This window comes from Meleagris gallopavo, chromosome 4 (assembly GCF_000146605.3).
Source record: "Meleagris gallopavo isolate NT-WF06-2002-E0010 breed Aviagen turkey brand Nicholas breeding stock chromosome 4, Turkey_5.1, whole genome shotgun sequence".
NCBI classification, from domain to species: Eukaryota; Metazoa; Chordata; class Aves; order Galliformes; family Phasianidae; genus Meleagris; species Meleagris gallopavo.
The window spans coordinates 62,434,697-62,455,381 of record NC_015014.2 but is presented as its reverse complement, the minus strand read 5'-3'; the positions used below and the strand labels follow the sequence as shown (position 1 = coordinate 62,455,381).

General features: G+C 36.4%; 1 protein-coding gene across 1 annotated transcript; it reads right to left on the bottom strand.

The window, feature by feature from the left end:
- Window positions 1-8,034: 8,034 nt before the first annotated feature.
- LOC104910864 (carboxypeptidase Z) lies at window positions 8,035-19,259 on the bottom strand. The gene is made up of 4 exons (XM_010710490.3): window positions 19,110-19,259; window positions 17,926-18,065; window positions 14,707-14,806; window positions 8,035-12,933 (listed from the first exon to the last, which is right to left on the bottom strand). The coding sequence occupies exons 1-4, from the start codon at window positions 19,243-19,245 to the stop codon at window positions 12,584-12,586; spliced, it is 726 nt and encodes a 241-aa protein (XP_010708792.2). The 5' UTR covers window positions 19,246-19,259; the 3' UTR covers window positions 8,035-12,583.
- Window positions 19,260-20,685: the final 1,426 nt, after the last annotated feature.

The window sequence follows — 20,685 nt, the reverse complement described above, 5'->3', positions numbered from 1 at the left end:
CCATAGGAAAGTTCTAAAGGCACAGAATGGAACATGGATAGAGCTTCATTCTTCTTAGGTGTCAAAGCCAGCAAACCCTTAGAAAAATAGCAGTAAGAAGCCAGACTTCCTCAGTTCCAGTGTTCATCAACCACCTCATGTTACTCAACAGACTTGAAAGAAAAGGAGAGGCCAAGAAGTCAGTGGAGGAAGTTACAAAATACTTGATAGCATACAGCCTAAATTCTTTAATGACATTTTTAGTAAATGTTCTTGCTGCCAAATGCGGTTTACTTCACCATTAGATCTGTCTGCTTTAATAATGTGTAATTCCACTTTAAAATTATTCCTGTGAAGTGCTTTCTTAATAGCAGACACCAACTTTTTGTGTTACTGCAGAAGTCAGTAGAAGATTTTTGTGAATGTATGGAGTTCTTTATCTGAATATTTGCAACTTGAAACATCTCTAAGATCTATAAGAATTACTGACAAAAATCAATTCCAGGAGGGAGGCTGATGCCAAATCACTGGAGACACATTTCTATGATCCTGACCTGGGAAGAATATTGCCCAATCTACCCTAAGATGGGCAAATACTTGAAACAGGGACAAATTTCTCATTGACCTCCTCTTCCCCTCATGGAGCTCACATTCTTCACCTCCACTTCATAATTTTTCATGGAGCCAGAAGAACATCATGTATTTTCTCCATGTGTTTCGGCTCAACCTTTACTTGTGTTTGCAGAGAGGTTAACTTTCCAGATAAAAGGAAAGAGTACAAGTTCCTTAGATGCCTGCAGGAATAGGAGGATTGAGAAAAAAATGGAAAGACTTTTGAGAATAGGCTTTCCATGAAATTTTCATGAGATTTTTCAATTGCTCCCTAGATAAATTGAAATATTTTGCCTGTTTAATCATATGCCACTTTATAATTATTTCCTGCTGAATTTATATGAAGCTTTCTATCTCCGATCTGGGAGAAAGGGAATGTGTGAGGAAACAAATAGACAGCAGGATCGCTTTCACTTTGCTTTATTATCGCTATAAGCTGATACTAAACACTATGTAGGTTATGTTACAGAATTATCATAGAATAAAATACAGCTCCCAGTGAGCATGTCAAGAGCATTTCTATTTATACATCTGATATTTTTTCTCTCTCTTTCTGTATCTCATTTATCTGCTAAACACTAAAAACATTAATTATGTGGTTATCATAACATCATTATGTAAAAGAAGCCAAGATGAGCACTAAACTCAATCATGTATAAAGTAAACAAACCACAAACAGGCAGATGGCACATTTGGGACCTGACTTTACCCTGCAAAGTCATTTACTGTTTTCAAACAGAAAGAGCAAATTCTGCATGGTCTTTGTCAGTGGTTTAGCAAAAGCATCTTCAAACAACATTTTTACCCAAACTGGTAAAACTCTGCTTGCAATGGCTGTGTTTCACAGGCGCCATTCATAAATTTATGGAGCATAGCTCTTAAACCCACACTGATTTAACATTCAGGTAACTCCTGTACCTTTAATGTCTTTCCTCCCAATTCCCACCTGTAACTCTGAGGGTTAAAGAAGCCCATTGCACTCGTTTAATATTTCATTAATTGCACTTTAAGTCCACTGCATAACCACGCACTGCTACCAGTAAGATGTAAGGAAACACTGTATTAAGATAATATTGATTAACTTAACCAGCATAAAATGTATAGAAGGTCGTATTGAGGCAAAACTAGTTCAAGACAATACATCCCTGGCTGTTAACAACTGTGACTCAGCTACCAGCAACTGCAGGAAGAACATAGGAAGAGACTGTCCAGTGCTCTCTAAAGTATGCCATTAGTCTGTTGTTTGGAGTCACCAGACTGTCTTGAGTTGGTTTTTGCCCCGTAGGCAATCATCACAATTAATTGGGCATGCAATTTATCATAGACTAATTAAGTAGCTTCTACTGCATTTATCACTGCTTGTGAATGGAAGGGAGCTCATTCTGGCTTTTTATTTTTAGCACTGGCAGAACAGTTTAAAGCACATAGATTCATCTCTTCTCAATAGATAGGAGATTCTCAGCAGATGAACACACTTGTACCCAGAAGGGAATGGTGGTTCACCCCAGGAGTATAGGATAGATATGTTTGCATTTGAAAGACTATTAGGCTGGTTTCTACTGGAAAAGACCTTGATGCCCTTACAGGGTTTTTATGTGATTATATGTATTCCCCACTTTTTAACCTTCTTTTTCCTTTTTTTCTTTTTACTTTTTCTTGACTTCTGGTCAATTGCAATCAATTTGAGAAAGATCTCAAAAGTAAGAAATCCTGCTAAGACGCCACTGAGAAGGTGACTTTCCAGTGAGTTTAGCTCTTCTTAGGCCTGGGGGATGTTTATGGGAACATTGAGACACATACCAAGAGGACATCAGGAACCCTGGATTCCTGAGATGATGGAGTTATCAGTGCTGCTCTTCTGTGCTGTTATAACTTTGTGATGCTACCAGAGTACTTGCTTTGCTCGTTTGTCTCTGGGAGTCATTCTGCAGTCACAAAAGAGGATAGTAATTTTTCCACAGTGAAATGAATTACATGAAGTCATTATGGATAGAAGTATTCAAATCCAAATGATAAAAGGAAAAAAATAAATGTTCTGCATTGTTTTTGTAATTGGAACCGGAAATCAATTATCTTTCTAGCACAATGACACAGCCTAGCTACTTTAGTCAATTGTTAAGGCATCTTAGCAAATACTCCTGAGTCCTCATAATGATTACTAACATGTGCCCAAAGGGTTGTGTGGTCTCTTGTCTTAGTTTATGCACTAAGATTGACTGCAATTCCTTGCAAAAAGAAAATAAAGACTGCAAAAAAAAAAAAAAAATTCTCAACAAGGAGATATTTCCCATTTGGTTCTTAATTGCTTATTGTATTTCCTATCCACTTAACCATAACATTTATTTTTATAAACCGAAGTGCCAGGGGCATGCTTGCAACACCCTTTTGTGTTTTTAACATGGATAAAATAGAAGGAAACTGGATGTATTTAATGTTGTGAATTTACTGCACATTACTATGTGTTGCAAGCAGTTGTGAGTTACCCACTTTAAGCCAAGCGTATGTGGGCACTAAAGTTCTTTAACAATAGCTGGACTGAGCCCTCCAAAGCTATTTTTTCCCCTTATTTTGCTCATTTTTTCGTTTTCCCCTTTGGCACCAGAATGGGTGGAGGATGGATATCAGCAGAAGTCAGAGGAAAGTAGAAGAGTCCTTGACCAGTACCCCATGCAAAGACGTATTCCATAAGTCATCTCTCATTCCTTAGATAAATGTAAGCAGTAGCATTATATATTTGAGCATGAATTTATCTTCTGGACTATATAGAAAGTTACATAGGTGCTCATGACTATACCAACAATTTTAATCCCTATGATCTTCTAAAAAGCAGGCAATTTTAGGCCATATGACCTTTACCTACCTAATGGTCATTTTTATGTAAGGAGATGCTAAGCACAATATCTTACAAACCTTTAGGATTCTGTCTGAAAAAAAAAAAAAAGAAAAAAGAAACGCAACAAAGCCTATCCCTTCTAAATGAAAACTTGGTGGTACAGACCAGCCATGCAATGAAAAGTTTGGGTTTACAGCTCCTTCCCAGCTTCTGAATATTTCCACCAGTCAAGTCTTACCCAAAAATGCTTTTCCAATAAATCATTTAGAGGTTTCATTGGAAATCTGGAAAAATGCTTCTTGACTTATGAAATGTTCTGGACTCAGACTGAGTACAAGTTTGCATGTTCATTAAATACAAGTAATAGTGCATTTTACAACTAAAAACAAGTAATACTGCACTTCATAGAATCACAGAGTCATAGAGTCATTGAGTCATAGAATCACAGAATGGCCTGGGTTGAAAAGGACCACAATGACCATCGAGTTTCAACCCTCTGCTATATGCAGAGTCACCAACCACCAGACCAGGCTGCCCAGAGCCCCATCCAACCTGGCTTTGAATGCCTCCAGAGATGGGGCATCCACAACCTCCTTGGGCAACCTGTTCCAGTGCGTTGCCACCCTCTGTGTGAAAAACTTCCTCCTAACTTAACATAAACTAGGTTGAATTTTGTTCTCTTACCAATGCACGTATACTTTGTACTTCTGATTGTTTTGATAGTTCTATAAATAAAAATATATTTCTACATGATAAAGTGCTATAAAAATGATTTAAAATATTCCTCCATGAGTTTGACAATATCCATTAAAGTACAAGATCTTCAAATGTCACCTGACTCCCACGAATCTGAAGAGTACAGATTTCTTATTTTGTTAGTAACATTCTCCAATAATCTATACATCTGCTTCTGCTTATGCCTGGGACTCAGCTAGTAGGACTGTTATGAAGATGTTTACATCTAAGTTAGTCACTTCGTAACATATGTTGAGAAATGTGTGCAGTTTTAGGCCAATCATGCTGTTTCTGAGACATGAAGTTGATCTCTAGATTAGACAGACAACATCTTGAAAATGCCTAATTCCATGCATTAACTATATGCAGAAATAGCAGCTATTATTTTGGTTGCCCGCATTTACATCAAAGTCTGGTGAGATTAATCCCTCTAAAGGTACTCCAGCTCCTCACATGTCCAGTCTGATAAGTGTATTCAATGGACTTCATGAAGAGTGAACAATCTCTTGAAAACAGAGAGCCACGATACGGGATTATTCTGTCTTTTTGTCTTCTTTTTCTGAAAACATAGAGAAAGCATAAGAAATATCAAATAGCCTACCTAGAAAGGCTTAGTGATCAGAAAATAGTCCAGTTAGCAGGAAAATAAGGGAATGAAGTACTTTTTATGGAGGGATGAGCTGAACATATAGTAGCTATATTATGAACACAGGGCTATTGAAGACAGGGCTCTGCCTTTTCTAGCTGAGATTTAAATGAAAACTGACACAGATGAGCAACCTGAGTGCTGAATGGACCAAGCCTTTCAAGAGAGGTAGTCAGAGGAAAATCCAATTTGTGAATCCCAGCAGAGACAGAAATAGGAGCCTTACCCCTGAACATGCAAAGACTGATGCTTTTGAGCAATCCAACAAGCAGACATTTAAGTGAGCATTAACATCAGATGCAAAGTAAACATGGACTTTTGGTACAAAGATTGGAGTAGCTGAGCAAAGGTTCTGAGAATTTACAATCAGAGCTTGTCTAATTCCTACACATGGAATGAAATGGCCGGATGGTCAGAAATGTGTTTTCACGTATCCTCTGTGCAAATAGAATAAAAGTATTCTTAACAATTTCAACAACAGTGACTGATTTACTACAGGACTACTAGTCTCTGTTCTATTTTTTTAATGTTTCTCCTTTCTTCTTTCCTTTTTAACATTAGTGAAGAAAAGATATTTTTTGTGAAAGGAATCTTCCAATTTCCTAACTTCCTATTGGAAGACAGCAGTATTGCCTAGAGCATTAATTTAGCCATATGATAGTGTCATTTTAGGTTGTTATATCTCTGCTTTGTTAGCTTTCTAGAAGCCCTAACCTCTAAGCCTTTCTGCTGCCTTAAACTACTCATGTTTCATCTTTGATTTCATTGCCAGTTTTATTGCTGAAGAACTGCACCTTGTAAACTGCTGAAGTTTGATGTTTTATATGAATAAAATCAACATAGCTAACTAAACTTCTTTGAAGTAGTTTTTTTGGCTAGAAATGCGCATATTCATATTCTGGTCATAGCAGTGATTCATTCAATTTAGAATCAATGTAGCAAAAAGGAAAAATACCCTATGTTTCATGATCCACCTGCTTTTGTAGCCTTCATTATTTGGCTTGAAACAAGGTATATTTATCATGTCTTCAAAAATCACAGCCAATTAAAATGAAAGTAATATTATTTTTTTTCTACTGTTTTCAGAAATCACCTTCTCCCTCAATAATATTCTAGTAAAAATAGCAAGTTGCCTATATTTCTTTCTTTGCACATGTATGTATTTGTTTCTCAGAGGTTTACTCCTTCTGTAGAGTATAAGTTTATACTCGGTGGTTTGTTTTTTTTAGTAGATTTATGGATGATTTTAAAATTACATTTATGACCAGCATTACAGTTAACTGAGGCATGCAGGGTATGACTTAATAATGTTCATTTGAATACTGGGTTATGTGGTTCAAGCATATATTTGGCTGAAATATTATTACAGACATAAAATTCTAGTTAATGTCAATGTACAAGCTACACAGTCTTATTTTTGCTTTAGTTAGCAGTGCATTGCTTTCTGGAATATACTGCTGCATTCTTGTCTGTGATTTCTATCTATGAAATTTTATTTTCTGGTGACAAATGTTATCTTTCTTCTTGTTAAAGAGGAATAAAAATAATAAAGCAGTGAATTCTGAAGTCATTTTTTATTAATCTAACTTGCATGGACTTCACCAGTCTGCTTGTCATTAATCATACGTTACTGGTATCATTTATGTTGGCCATTACATATGTAGCTCTAATAGAAATTCTCATTTTAGAATTGCTGGCTCCTATTGGATCTAAACAAATACTGTTTCGTGCTTGAGAAGAGCAGGCTGTTGCAAGCACTGTATGTACCTGAGTAAAAAAGATGGATAGAGCTCTCGTAGTTAGCCTACTGATTACCAGCTGAAGCAAAATTGAGCAGAAAAACATACTAAAGAATCACTGCTTGTTTCCATGTGGTCAACCCTTTATACAGTGAGGTAGACTGGAAAGTTAGAGCAGGCCCAGCACAGAGAAAGCCAAAAAGCCCTAAGATTAAATCCTCACTCTGTCACTTCGTGCATACTTTAAAACACCCTCTTAGATTTGTTACTAGCCAGTTTTCCAAAAGGATTGCCAGCAGCCCAGCACAAGTAATCTCAGAATTGCTGAAGCAGATTCACTACCAAATTTCATCCTCATCATTGTAACATCTTATTTTCTAAGGCCCTTCTGCATAGGAGAATTCAAACTCCATGTTAAATATCTGCTCATAATATATAAGGCACATTATTCCTGAAAAATTCATTGGGCTATAATGTCATTTGGACACTAAAAGAAGGAAAAGCAAGAGACAGATTTTCCACTGAAGTATTTAAAGTATGTGATGAATATTCTAGGGAAGGGAGTTGCAGACACTGCTTCAGTGCATTTGGAAGTATTTGATTGCAAGTAATCATTAAAATTGAAATTAATTAGTATTATTAGGGAAAAAGAGAATCACTGAAGAGAAGCAGAAGTAGGAATTCTGTCTGAACTACCCTGATCCAAAGTGAACAGTGGAAAGGAGAGCTGTGAGTGTGGCACAGCCACTGCCCTAAACAGGCGATGCAGTGTGAAGCCTCTGCACCCTGCTGCTGCTTCTTGTGCTCAGCAGCAGAGGGAAGCAATAAGCAAAAGTAATTTGGGAAATTAACATGGTACAGTGTGAAACAGTCACAGCATTTGTCTTACTGCAGTGCTGGGCAAATGGAGCAGCAAAACTAAAATAGCTATGGCGTATCAACAGCTATAACAAAGCCTTTAAAGTTAAGCAGAGATTTAGCTTTCACTTACTGAACTTCTGTGCCAAAAATGACAATTATAGAATTATAGAATCATTTTTTTTTTGAAAAGAACACTAAGATCATCTAGTCCAATCCCAACACATTCCTACCATGTGTGCTAAACACATCACTTAGTGTCACGTTTTTATGTTTCTTGAACAAATCCAGGGACTGTGACTTCATGGGACAGGCACTCCCATTATGTTCCTATGTTTCTTGTAAATTTACCCCTTCTCTTGTTTAAGGTTTAATTTCCAATTATTGTAACACTGCTGGCATTTTTACACATGTAACTGTAGCACAGATGTTAGTACACAGGCATATATTGCATAGCATGTAATACACTGACATGTCTGAGGCTCCTCGGTGATTTTTTAGTGAGAAGCAGATTTTGCATTGTGTCAGGAAAACCCTTTCCCTGACAAAACAATAGTAACAATAAAGCAAATACTGTATATTGATATTTTTATAAGATAATAACAATAATAACAATTATTAACGAGTTGGAAAAGAAAAACAAACTTGTTTTTCATGCAGTTCCCCAGAGGGAAGGAGAGTAATTAAAAAGATATTCTTCAGAATGTAAGTGGCTGCAAGATGCAAAATTATATTTGAATTCTTTAGGAAATTGACATTTTAGAATTGTGTTTCTGTGTGAATTGTGAAAAATGAAATATCTTGACTTCATTGAAACAGAATATTCTTTCTTGACAATATCATTGAAGTAGTGGTATTTTCAAGCAGAAAATGTCTTAAAATACTCAATCAGATTCAGTAAACATAAACATCAGTACTAATTGCATGAAAATAAACAGTATGTACCTTGTGAGAAAGAAAACTGAAAGACATGAGTACACATTACATTACTGAGTGTACCAACAGTACTTTAATTCCATTTTGAAAGAAGGAAACTAAAGACAACGCCAGCAATAACATCACTATTCTTTTAGATTAGCGAAGTTTTCCCCTATTGTTAGAAGGTGATACAAATCCTTAAAGGAGTATTTAACTAAAAAAGACTCTTCTCCCATCATTTAAAATAATCCTAACAAAGTTTAGCTACCAGTGCATGTTAATGACTTTTTTCCCCCCTTTTGCTTCCTCTCGAAGTCGAGACCTATGCATTGACATAACGGATCTATCTCAAAGATATATATGTAAATTTTTAAAATATTTTTTAAAAGTTACATCTCTTTCCATAATTCAGTTCTGAGAGACACTTCAGCAACCAATAACTGTCAAATACTTAAATATTCAGAGAGTCCTATATTTATAATTATATTTATTTACCTCTTCGGGGATATGACTATACTTTTCCACCTGGCTTTATGAACTATTCATATATCAGAATGGGATGGGAAAATGATGGTATGATTCCAAACTTTGTAAAAATTGTGGGACTTGGTCAGTCTCAGTACTACAATGATATACTTACTGATGGTGTTCTCTCTTCCACTACACTGCCATGATGACATAAGCACAATTGCTTCTCTACTGGTGTGTCACTGGTGGCTCCTAGGAGCCAAACTGGGGGGAATCCCCCTTCATTCATCATGTATTCATTCAAATAGGCCTAGATCCAGAAAATGGACATGGCCACAAAAAAGTCCTACGAGAAACCCTTCTGGTGTTCCCCCACACACTCAGAGCTGGATGGCTGTTAAAGACGTCTCTGGCTTGTTTGAATTGCAGTGAAATGCTAGAATGATGGACACAAAGAAATGACACTGGTCTGGCAAGCCCTGCTAGACAGCTGGTTCACAGGACTTCCAAGAAGCCTGCAATATTGCTCTGGAGCTCATTTTGCTGTTAAACTGAGACGTTGAAAGAAGAAGAATGGGATAAGCAGTATTAAAAATGTAAACAGGAATCTTTAGTGGATGGTGATTTTGACATAAGTTGTGTTTCTAGGAAATCTCAAAACACTCTCCTCTTTTCTATTGTGAGGAAGATAAAGACGCTCCTTATTACGTGTGGGTGGCCCAAGAATGAAACATCATTTTGTTAAAACAGATGAAAATGTCAACAACTGCAAGCTTTTCTCCTTTAGCTTCTCTCTTATGAATGGAACGGAGACCCAAGGCTTCTTCAGTGTAACCATATACAGTACTTGTGATTTAGCTCCTGATATTTTCTGTAGGTGTTCTTGATTTTTCTCTGCAATAAGAATGAAAAGTAATTTGTACATATGACATAAAGAGATCTTCTTTGCTCTTTATATCTGTAATTGTATTGCTTAGATTTACATATTTTGACTTGTTGGGAAGATTCATTGCTGGCAGACTGATGAGGTCTGGAGAGCTAGCAAGTTAGAACATTTATTAATGTTATTGCTTTCTGCAGAAACAGTTTGGCTCCATGGCTGAGAAGACCCCCTCAAACGTGGAGACTAGAAAATTAATTATTAAGGAGGATGTTACAAAAAACATATGTCAATACTGTTCAATATGTGGTTGGAAGGTAATTGAAAAAGTTATGTAGTCTCTGACTTAAAAGGAGAGAGAGTCTCATGAACACACACTGTAATTCTTGAAAGCAGTCCAACTGCTAAACATGTAGTCCTCTGGAAAAAGGCCAAGCTGAGTCTGCAAGGCTGGTTTTGACCAATGATTTCTTTTTTTCCTTACTTTTTTTTTTTCTTTTTGTATCTTCAAAGCATTGATAAAGACACCCCAAATCTAATCTAAACTTAAACGAATGTTTGAGAGGCACCAAGAGAATGCTGGAAGTCTTTTCCATCTCCAAGGAGCTGAGAACTGAAGATTTTGTCTCTCAGAAAAATGGAGTAGTTTCAGAAGACTGAGGCATACCTTTTCCCAGAACCCTTGTAATTGCTTTTGTTGACATAATTTGTTTTACAAATCCCATCTCTACAGGTTGCTGTGTGTGAATCAGAAGTCTGATCTCAAATTTTTATCCGCTGAACACCTCATTTTATGGATGAGGCAGAGAAATGTAGGGAAGCTACTTTTGTTCTATTGTACCAATTTCACATTAGAGCTATGGTAGTCCAGAAGAGCTGCTTTTTACACTCTCTCAAACTTAGCACTTCTTTACAATTTTCCCAGAAAATTGTCTTTCCACAGTCTTGATTGCCATCTGCTATTTCCACATGGGACTCATGGAAAGGAATGGATTTTCTGCACAGCCATTCTGTTTTATATTTCAGTTGGCTTGGGTGTACTGTGATTACTTGACAAAATTCCAAATAGTCTTATGAGAATATGGGATATACTAATAGAAAGCATCTTTCTAAGTGTGCAAGACATTACGTACATAAAAAGAACAGCTAATGGCCAGCAATTTGGCATATTTTTCTGATTTTGCTAGTTTTACCAATTTTTTCACTGTATAGCATCTTTGTAAAAAATGACCATAGTAAACAGTGGTAATACATATTACAGGAAATACAGTCTGTAGGTATATCTTTTGCTTGTTTCTCCATGAAACATTTAGGATTCAGAGTTTCTTCAGTTTAGTAAGCCTGGGAAAGGATCGCTAATTTGTGTGCAGTACATTTGGCCTTGTATAACTATTTTTGTTAATGCTATGAGTTGGTTTTCTTTCATTTTTTACATAGACTCCAGTCCTGCAAACATTTAAACACTGGACTAACAGATTCTGAACTTCTATCAGGTTACAGCAGGGAATAAGGCACTCAGGCATGTACAGTGTCCGGCTGCAGAATTAAAGTCATTCATCTCCTGGGTCTTCTTAGGCAATTATAGTCTAAGATACATGCACATGGAGTACAGACCTCATGTAATATGGGATTTTTTTAGTCTAAATTGAGGAAACAAATTTTTAGGGCATAGGGCAATCCAGACAACTAATACTGCAGTTCCTGCAGGAAGTACATCAGCTCCAAACATCTTGATCATACAACGTGGCGTTCAGATGAGAAATTACTGTAAGTGCATGAAGCTCATTATCCACTGCAAGCCAAAAGGAAGTACGGGTCTAAATGTTTCATCAAAATCATGGATATTCAAAAAACATTTCTGAGGGAGGACAACATCTTGCAAGACCACTATTTACCTATTTAACTATTTTGGAAAGAACTTAATGATTTATTTGATTATTCCATTAATAATCCAGTGGACTAAAGACTGCGTGATATTAACATCCTTTAGGATAATGTGTCATATTCTTCAAATTACTTCATGCACTTTTCTACATCATAGGTTGTGAGTACTTCCATGAGTGAGCATATATTTCTGTGTTTTGCTTTACTTATTACACTAGAAAACTTCAAATTCTATTTAAATTTATATATCATAATGATTGGATTTTCACACTTCTTGGAACAGAATCTACTTTCCAAGCATTTTTCTTGATTCTGTGGATCTATTGATGCAAAAGAGTTCAAAGAAATAAGATTGAGTATTTAACAATTTTTTATTACATATGTCTTCAAAGGATAATTTCCGAAACAGTACTTGGGAAAACTTCATGATTCCTCATTAATACTGACTTGTCTGTTAGCAGCCCATCCTACTGAATGTGCTATTTATTCAGATACAGATTTACTTCCATATTCCTAATGATTTTTTTTTTCAGTCCAAAATCAATACTAATATCACATGATGGCCTTAAAAAATAATTGTGAGCTATATTAGAGGAGCTAATGAATGGAACTTAATATAGTAAAATAATGTAAAAAGAGATTTCTGAAAATTGTTTTTAGTACATGGTCATTAATGTGTTAAAACATGTACAAAAATGCATTAAAGGATCACGAATATATTCCTGCAGGTACTTAGAACCTAATAAATAATGAATGTGATGATTAACTACCTGGGCAGAAGTACAGCACATTACTAAGAAAAAGACTACATAAAACCTGGCTCTTGAATGGGTGTGCACCATTGCTTTTAATATATAAAAACAATTGAACAGACTCACTTGTGTGCAAAGAGAAAACAAAAGAAGCAAGTGGCTTGCATTAACATCGTACTTTCAAATGACACAGATTTAAATATTGCTAAGAGCAATCCGGGTGCATGGAGCTGGGTGGAAGGGCAGCAGAACAAGGTATGCAGAGCATGACGGCACCGTTCAGTGCTGTTTAAGCAGCCAGAGAGGTTTATGGAGGCCTAGAGAGCTGAAGTAGGACCACCACCAGGGCTTCTCCCTGACCTGTTGTGACCCTCCCCGAGCCTGTGCATGTTGAGCATGAGGGTCAAACAGTTCCAGTGGGTCATACTGGTCATTCATGCCTTCCATGGGCCGGCGGAGAAGCTTGTTAGGCCAAGTCTCAATGGGTCTCAGGACAAAGTCGACTCGTCCAGCCCGTTTCATCTTGATGGGAAGGGTGACCCTTTTCATCACCCTGGTATAGCCCATGGCTTGGGCAGTGATTACATATGTCCCTGGAGGCAGGAGTCGCCAGTAGTCTCCATCAGCAGCTTTGGAAAAGCAAAGGCACAAGAAGACAGAGCTTAATTGGTCTTCCATCCTTTACATACTCATACTCACGTATACTCGTGAATACAAACATCCACACATACACAAACATTTAGGGAGCAGGTTTTAAAGGATTTTAGAAACAAGTCAACACAAATTTTGAAAAAAAGTTCAGACAAACATTTGAAGGACAAAAATATATTCTGGCATTTGGGAATGTAAGGAGTAAAATTCACATACAAAATTTCAGTAACTGGCAAGCTTTCCTTCTTGCTGCTCTCCTATGGGCACAAGGAATAACTCCAAAGAAACAACATGAGTTAAAGACTACGTGAAACTTAAGAAAGTGAAAGCAGAATCCAAGCTGCAATATACACATAAATATAGCATGTCAAAAGAGGTAAGAAATCCCTCTTTTATTATATTACATTCTACTACTTTACAGATGTTATAGTGCATAAGACCACGGAGTCGGAGCTGCAGATGGTATAAATTGCCATTAGTATAAAATGAGTGTAAATTTCCTCCAGCTGAAGGTTAGGCCCTGCAGGCAAAAAGCAGGGAGTTTTAAAATGCAATATTTATTCTCCATTTTGTATTTCCTTTATTTTAAATGATATGTTTCTTAACTCAGTTAATGTTGCATTAATGTCTTTTTTTTCCCATGGAATTTTTCAGTACTTTTTTTGACACTGAAATTTAAAGATGTTTTAATCACATGACATTTTTAACCCCTTCTAACACAAGTACAAATGTTCCATAGTGTAAACATATTTTTTATTCAACCCTTAATTCTTTAAATGTCCATTGCCAGTGTAAAGCCATCATCTGGGAAGAAATTTGAAAGAGACCCTAATTCATGCCAGAATCTCACATCAGTTTAAAGAATCTGCATAATCTCCACTATTGTATCCTCTCTGATGTTAAGGGCTTTTTTTTTTAATTTGTGATGGGTTTTTTTTTTCCCCCTCTTTTTTTCCCAAAAGCTGGAAAGCATCCACTACATAGTAAGTCATTGTGGCTTTCCAAATTGATTCAACTATCATTATAAAAAAATGTTACCATTCATGTCTTCTGTTTTGCACTCCTATGGTCTATCCTATTCCCACTGAAATCAATAATAAAATGAAAGCATTTATTCCAGTGCTCAGAACTTTAGAACTGTGAAAATTAGCAGTTGCACACACCTTATACATGGTTATCAGCTGGTGACATTGAACATAATTCAAAATTCTATGTTCTTTTGCATTTGATATAAACATTGTTCACAGATTGCTTATATTTATACTGTTTTTCACATGGAAAAAAGGGTTGCTTGCCTTGCAAACACAGTACTTATTCCAGCTGCTAAAGCCACTGTAGATCCTACTATACATTCTATATCTCATGCTCAGAATGTCTCATCTATTTTCCTTGAATACAAGATGGATAGAGTAGTCTTTGCCTCCCAGCAGGGATATTGCTATATTCCTCCAGACATGAACTGTGTACTTCTAGGTGGATTTCTGAATTTCTCTAATACGCATTGTTTTTGATGGTTGGCTGACAGCTTCATGTGGAAGTTTTAACTGCAAGGACTGTGTCATCCCAGAGATATGACAGACTCAACAGCCAGTTTGATGTTTGCTCTCTCTTGCTTTTCTCAAAACAAACACACAGCTGAGCCTTGACTTCTCAATAAGGTGACAATTCCATCAGATATGACAAGAGTTCATAGGTTCACTTCTCAGTGCTTTCACTCTGCCCCAGGAAAAAATCTGAAATAAAAATATTACCTGTGGTGATATCATGCTGGATGCCTCTGACTGAAATTCTAGCATTTTTAATTGGGTTGCCAAATTTATCAGACACAATTCCTTTTATTCCCCGATGAACCTGGAAAAGCAAAGCAAGGATAGATAAGAGTCATTGATCATAGCACCACATCTGGGTACTCTACCCACGCAGAGAGGAAACAACTTTTGAGAAGTTTGATCCATGACAGAGGATCGTGGGTGCTAATAACTCTTCTGATCACATCTACATTGAGATCTCAAAAGCAGCAATATCCTCTTGGAGAGAGCTGATGAAAAGGGAGAACTGAACAAGCGCTTTCCCAGGCTAGGCATGTTGCTGAGCACTGCAGTGAGGATCCCTCCACTGCGCAGATAAGTGGCATCTCATGATACAACCTCAGCACTTAAAAACTGTTGCTGATTGCCTACCCTAGACCCAGGACTGGAAAGAAATGAAAAGTTAAAGCTGTAAAAAGCAATCTGATGGTCTACACACAGTGTAAAAGGCATCATTGCTGTTATGAGCAGAATCAAATCAGCGTAGAGCAGTGGCTCTTTACTCAAAGTGCAGCATTAAAAGATGTGAGAAGTAAATCAAAATCATGCATAATTCTTAGCTTGTAGACAATAACACACATAAACAATACACTACCATGCTGGCAGCAGAATCAGTTAATGAACTTTTACAAAGAAACCAGGTGTTTTTTTGTTAGTTGAAATAGGTAGTTTTCATTTTCTTTCACTTCTTCCTAAGGGATCCCAAAGTGCTTAAAGAAGCAAAACTGCACAACTGTCTTGTGGTAGACATAATATTACTATTTTAGAGTAAAAACATATGAATAAAATAATAACATGAATTCTAAGTTAAGGAGAAATCAGAAGAAGAATAAATATTTGTAGTGTTATATTTATCTCTGTATTAATGTAATCCTTTGCACAATCCTGATTTCCTATGCAATCCTTAATGCAATATTTTAAAATCATATTCAACACAGGTTTATGAATATTAATTGATATATAACACTGAATACAGTTATGGAACTGTTAATATTTTGTTTAATATGAGCGAATAAGAGTATTTCAGGAAAATTTTTAACCACTTTGGACTCATCATCTCCATGCTGCCTACACATCACTACATGTCAGACTGTCATGATAGCAGTGTGTATAATATCCTTTTTCTCTTCTCTACAAGCACAGCTGCTTGAGCTGATGAGAAATGTGTTTGGTGACAAACTAAAGAGCAATGTGAATTCTGTCAAACGAAGAGCTCACTTTATTTAAGGATCTTTCTTTTGCAGCTTTCAAAAATGGAAATATTTTCTACTGGAAACTCCATATGAACTTTGTAACTGAAAAGTGATTCCATTCCTGTTTTTCCTGTGAATTGCTATGATTAACTTGTGCTGTTCTTTATCTATTTTTCTCCCTGACTTTAAAGAGCAAAGCATCAAAGCAGTGGAAAAAAATAAAATAGAAATAGATATGTTTAAAAACAAGCAGTTGAACATCTGACTTTATGGTAACTTTTTAATACCAAGCTTGAAAATTATTTAGCATTGTCCAATGACAGCAGGTTTTTATTTAAGGCGAGACTGTATTGTCATTTTAATGTAGCCTTTCCATACTGAGAGGAACAATTCACTGATGGATTTAGGAACGACTCAGTCTAAGGACTTAAAAACTATCCCTTAAAAAAGATTATGATGAAGAACTGCAATTTACTTTTCAGCATTGAACTTGAGGATTTATCATATGGATAGTGGGTAAATCTGGTCAGAAGAGTCATCTCTGAGCCAAATTGAATTTACACTGTAGACATACTCAAAGTAGTATGACCTCATCCAACTTCAATAATAATTTTGCAATTACAACATGAGAGGATAAAAATGACAAATATGAAATTTCTTTAATGATGTTGATTTGGTTTGCTTTATTAAATACACTGTTTTTGGTTTAGCCTCAGGTCTGTGCCATGTAGTTTTCAGAGTGTTTTTTGGTACAACTTCCAACGGGGAGAAGAGATGAGTGTTTATGAAAATGAATACTACTTCAGTGTGTTAACCCAAGGAGATTTGTACACACACCAACCAGCCTGGTATGTATCAGAATAAGAAAAGTTAGAATTGGTTATGGCAGACTTAATCCTTATCAGGAGTAATTCAGTCATCCTTATCTACAAAGTTGTTTTGCTTACTGTCCTGCATTTACTCAAAAAGCTTTTCCGGCACAGACTTCTACAGTATCTCACACTATAAAAATCTTTACATCTTGAAGACTTCAACTGCAATATATATGGATTTAACCCAGCTCCATTTGGATTCACTAAAACTCATTTTCATCAGACAGCTGTAAAATGAAATGAGTTTGGTGGTCTGTACTGTAGACTTTATTGAATGATGATACTTACCACAAGTAGCAAGAGGTTGCTTAGAAAGGCAATAAAAACACTCCTAACTATTTTAAATTACTGCGTACTCCATCGAAATAAGGCATGACAGAAATCTAATCTACTAATGGCTGAGAGAAAGAGGAGCAACTTCTGTTTCTGTGTTCACTTACTTATTGTCAATGAGGTATTTGTTTTTGCTGAGCTCAAGCTTATTATTAAAAATGACTTTTTAATGGCTCGCTTTAATGCTCACAGACATATAGTTGTCCCTTTTGAAAATGAGGCCTCAAACCTTTTAAACTATTTTCATCTAGAAATTGAGCTATGAAGTGTGGAAACAATGTTTCTAGCAAGATTCTAAGAACCTCTCATTTCAACTGAATCTGTATCTCCTGTTGCTGTACAGCAGAGTTTGGCCATGAACACGGAATATTATAGTGAAAAAGTTCCAACAAGCTTTCTGGAAAACAGATCTCTTGGTTTATTCTTCAGGAGAAAGGTTGATTTGTATTTTTCTACATGTATGTTTTTTTTTCCTAGCATTAAAGTTAGAACAGTTGATTTGTAACGTTGCAAAGTATTTAGATACAATTCCCTTTTTCATTGTTTTAAAGTTCTCCATCTTCATCATTCCTGGAAGACAAGGCAAATATTATCTGAATGCCCTGTCAGACAAGTGGAGGCCCTGGGCTGCAGGTGGAATGTGATGACTAATTTAGTGCTGCCTCAGTGATAACTAACCAGGGAAACAGTAATGAGTGAAATATTGACAAAGAAAATAAGAAGAAAAACCATAAGCATTAAGATCTGAAAATGTAGAGTCATACCATCTCCATGTAGTTCAGAAGGGCATCTCTGTTTTCATGCCAGATTGTAAATAGTTCTTCCTCCAATGGAAATTTTTCACATCCTACCTCCACAGTAACTTCAAAGCAATTTGTATGAAGGTAATTAAAGTCTGCCATACCTGCAGATTCAGGAAAAAAAAGAGATAAAGAAGAATCCATTTACTCCAAACCGGAACTTCGCTATTGCAGTTGGATAAAGGCAATGGCCAATACATATAAATTATTCAGCAAATCCAGAACGTTAGGACTTGTTTCAGCTGCAAATTAATTAATGACTGCGACACTGCTTTCCAGTGAAAAAACATCATTTCAAGTATTGTTCGCCTGGCCAAGAAGCAGCAGTAGAAAGATAAGAATTGGCTAACCACAGTAATTGGATAACCAGCTATATTAGACATGATTGCCAAAGGTCATCAGGAAAGAGATGTCCTTTTGCTACTAGAATGTTCAGAAATGTTTCTGCACAAAAGGCACTGGATATAATTTTCAGAAGGACGTAAGTCTCAGATATTTAAACATGATTCTCACTCATGCCTCAAATCTTTCTGAATGCCCAGTTTCAACACAATAGTTTTGAGAACCGTCCAAGTTCAATTTCAAGATATGATTGAAGTGCCTCTGAAAATGTTATGAATACTAGTAATTCATCCATTACATACTGAAAAAAAATGAATAATACTATTGAGGAAATAAAATTACCAACTTAAGCACAAGTTAATGGGAAGTTTGTTTCTGCTATTGTTTTTTATTTAAAAAAAGAGTTTTTTTAAACAAATTGAAAAAGCAATACATTCAGAAAGAATACAAATACGAAAAGTGAAATCAAACCTATGGTACTAAGGTATGACAGCACAACATTAAGCATTTATTTCTACTTTTCAGATTTTAAAAATAGAAGGATCTTATATACAATAACAAACATGACTCTTGTATAGCTTGTTAATTTTTCTGGATTTTATCAGAGTTAATTATGTCCCTTGGCAGCTGGAAATAAATGCTACCAACATCTGTATCACTATTTTAATCCCTTACAGATAACTCTTTGCAAGGATCAGACCTAAAGTAAACTGAAATGAATAAAATTATTTCTGTCAAACCCTTGTATCTCATAAAGGTCGTATAGAGGTTTTACCTCACTTGAAATGATGGTAAAGTGGTTTTACCTCCAGTGAAGCTGTACCACTCAGCACCATTTATAATACCTCCACGTTTTACAAAATTTCCACCACAGCGATGTTCTGATCGGTCTGAGATGACTGGATGTGCATCAGCATAGGCTTTTGCCAGCATTTTGAACATCTGAAAAAAATGGTTTGAAATAAACAGTAAACATGTTAGCCTTCAATGATGGCTGTTGCTGCTAGAAACTCTTGCTGTTGTGAGCCCAGACAGTGAGCAACTCTGAGTCCTGGAGGCTGATGGAGAGGGAGAACCTCTGTGCAAGGATGTTCTGCCAGAAAGCTTTCACTTGCTTTGCTCTCTAAGGTGCTTCTCTGCAATCCAGTTTATTTAGCCAATACTAAATACCAGTTGATTTTATAACACTTGGCTTGAACCTTTCTTCAGAGACATAGTGAGTTTGTGTGGTTGGTCTAAATCCCGGTTTAATAGCTGAAATCAGCTCTCCCCATTATGTTCTAGCTGTTGCTATTTCACTCTTCAGAAACACCTACACCAGCCTCAGCCCAACCAGATCTTTGCATCAGCTGCTGGTGATTAAAATAGACAGTGTCAATTTGCTTTGCACTTATCATTCTCACAGGACAACCTGCCAGTTTGATCTCAATGACAGTTGCTTCTCCATAGGGCAGAAACCATTCCTAAAATGGAAGGATAGGATGTAGAGATGGAGTATGTCACCACCGATCTCTTAAGAGTGTTAATAGTGATGAAGAACAGTTGAGTCACCACCCAGAAAGGAAAAGCAATGAGTACATAAAGTGAAGACAAAAGAAGCAGTGATCTGGAGAAGACATTTCTTTGAATCAGTTTTCTGTCACTTTTTCTCCAATGTTTATTCCAAATTTTAACACAAATACTCCCATCATTTATTTGATTAGAATCTCATCTACAAAAACTACAATTCCAGATTTCAGCCCTGAAATGATAGCAATTGTAAGAAGCCACCAGATCAGATCAGCATTACAGGTTGCACTGCACAGTTCTTAAGACAATGTGCAAGGAATTGGGTGTCTAAAATCTTAGGTCACTTCCAACCCAAACCATTCTAGGATTCTGTGATTCCATGTAAAAAAAAATTGCCAAAATCTTTCTGATGGCCAGAGTAGCTGTGACTGGCCACAGATCTCAAAATAATTCCATGTTTATACAGAAGAGTGCATTATATAAAAGAACATAAAGGGAGATAATGAAGAGGAATTTTGGAAGCATGATGTTCAGTTGCTAAAATGGGGTACATGCTCTACATGCTGTTATGTGCCAACACTGATCCCACTGACTGACACAGGTTGGGTTTTCTGAGTGCGAGAAAGGGAGAGTTTCCATTCTGCAAAGGGAGTGAACTTGACTCCATTTTAGTGTGTACATTTCTGGTCACAGGGATCAGTGCCACTTCTGTAACACAAAGCAACAACAGACTGCTGGAAACAGCAGGCAAAAAAATGGAAGGTTCTTGATTAGGTTAGTTCAAACAGATGCAGATGGCATAAGGGCATGGGTCAGTTTTGAGACCCATGCAGCAGCTAGAAGCCTCGCTAGTAATGCAGGTTAAAGAGGCTT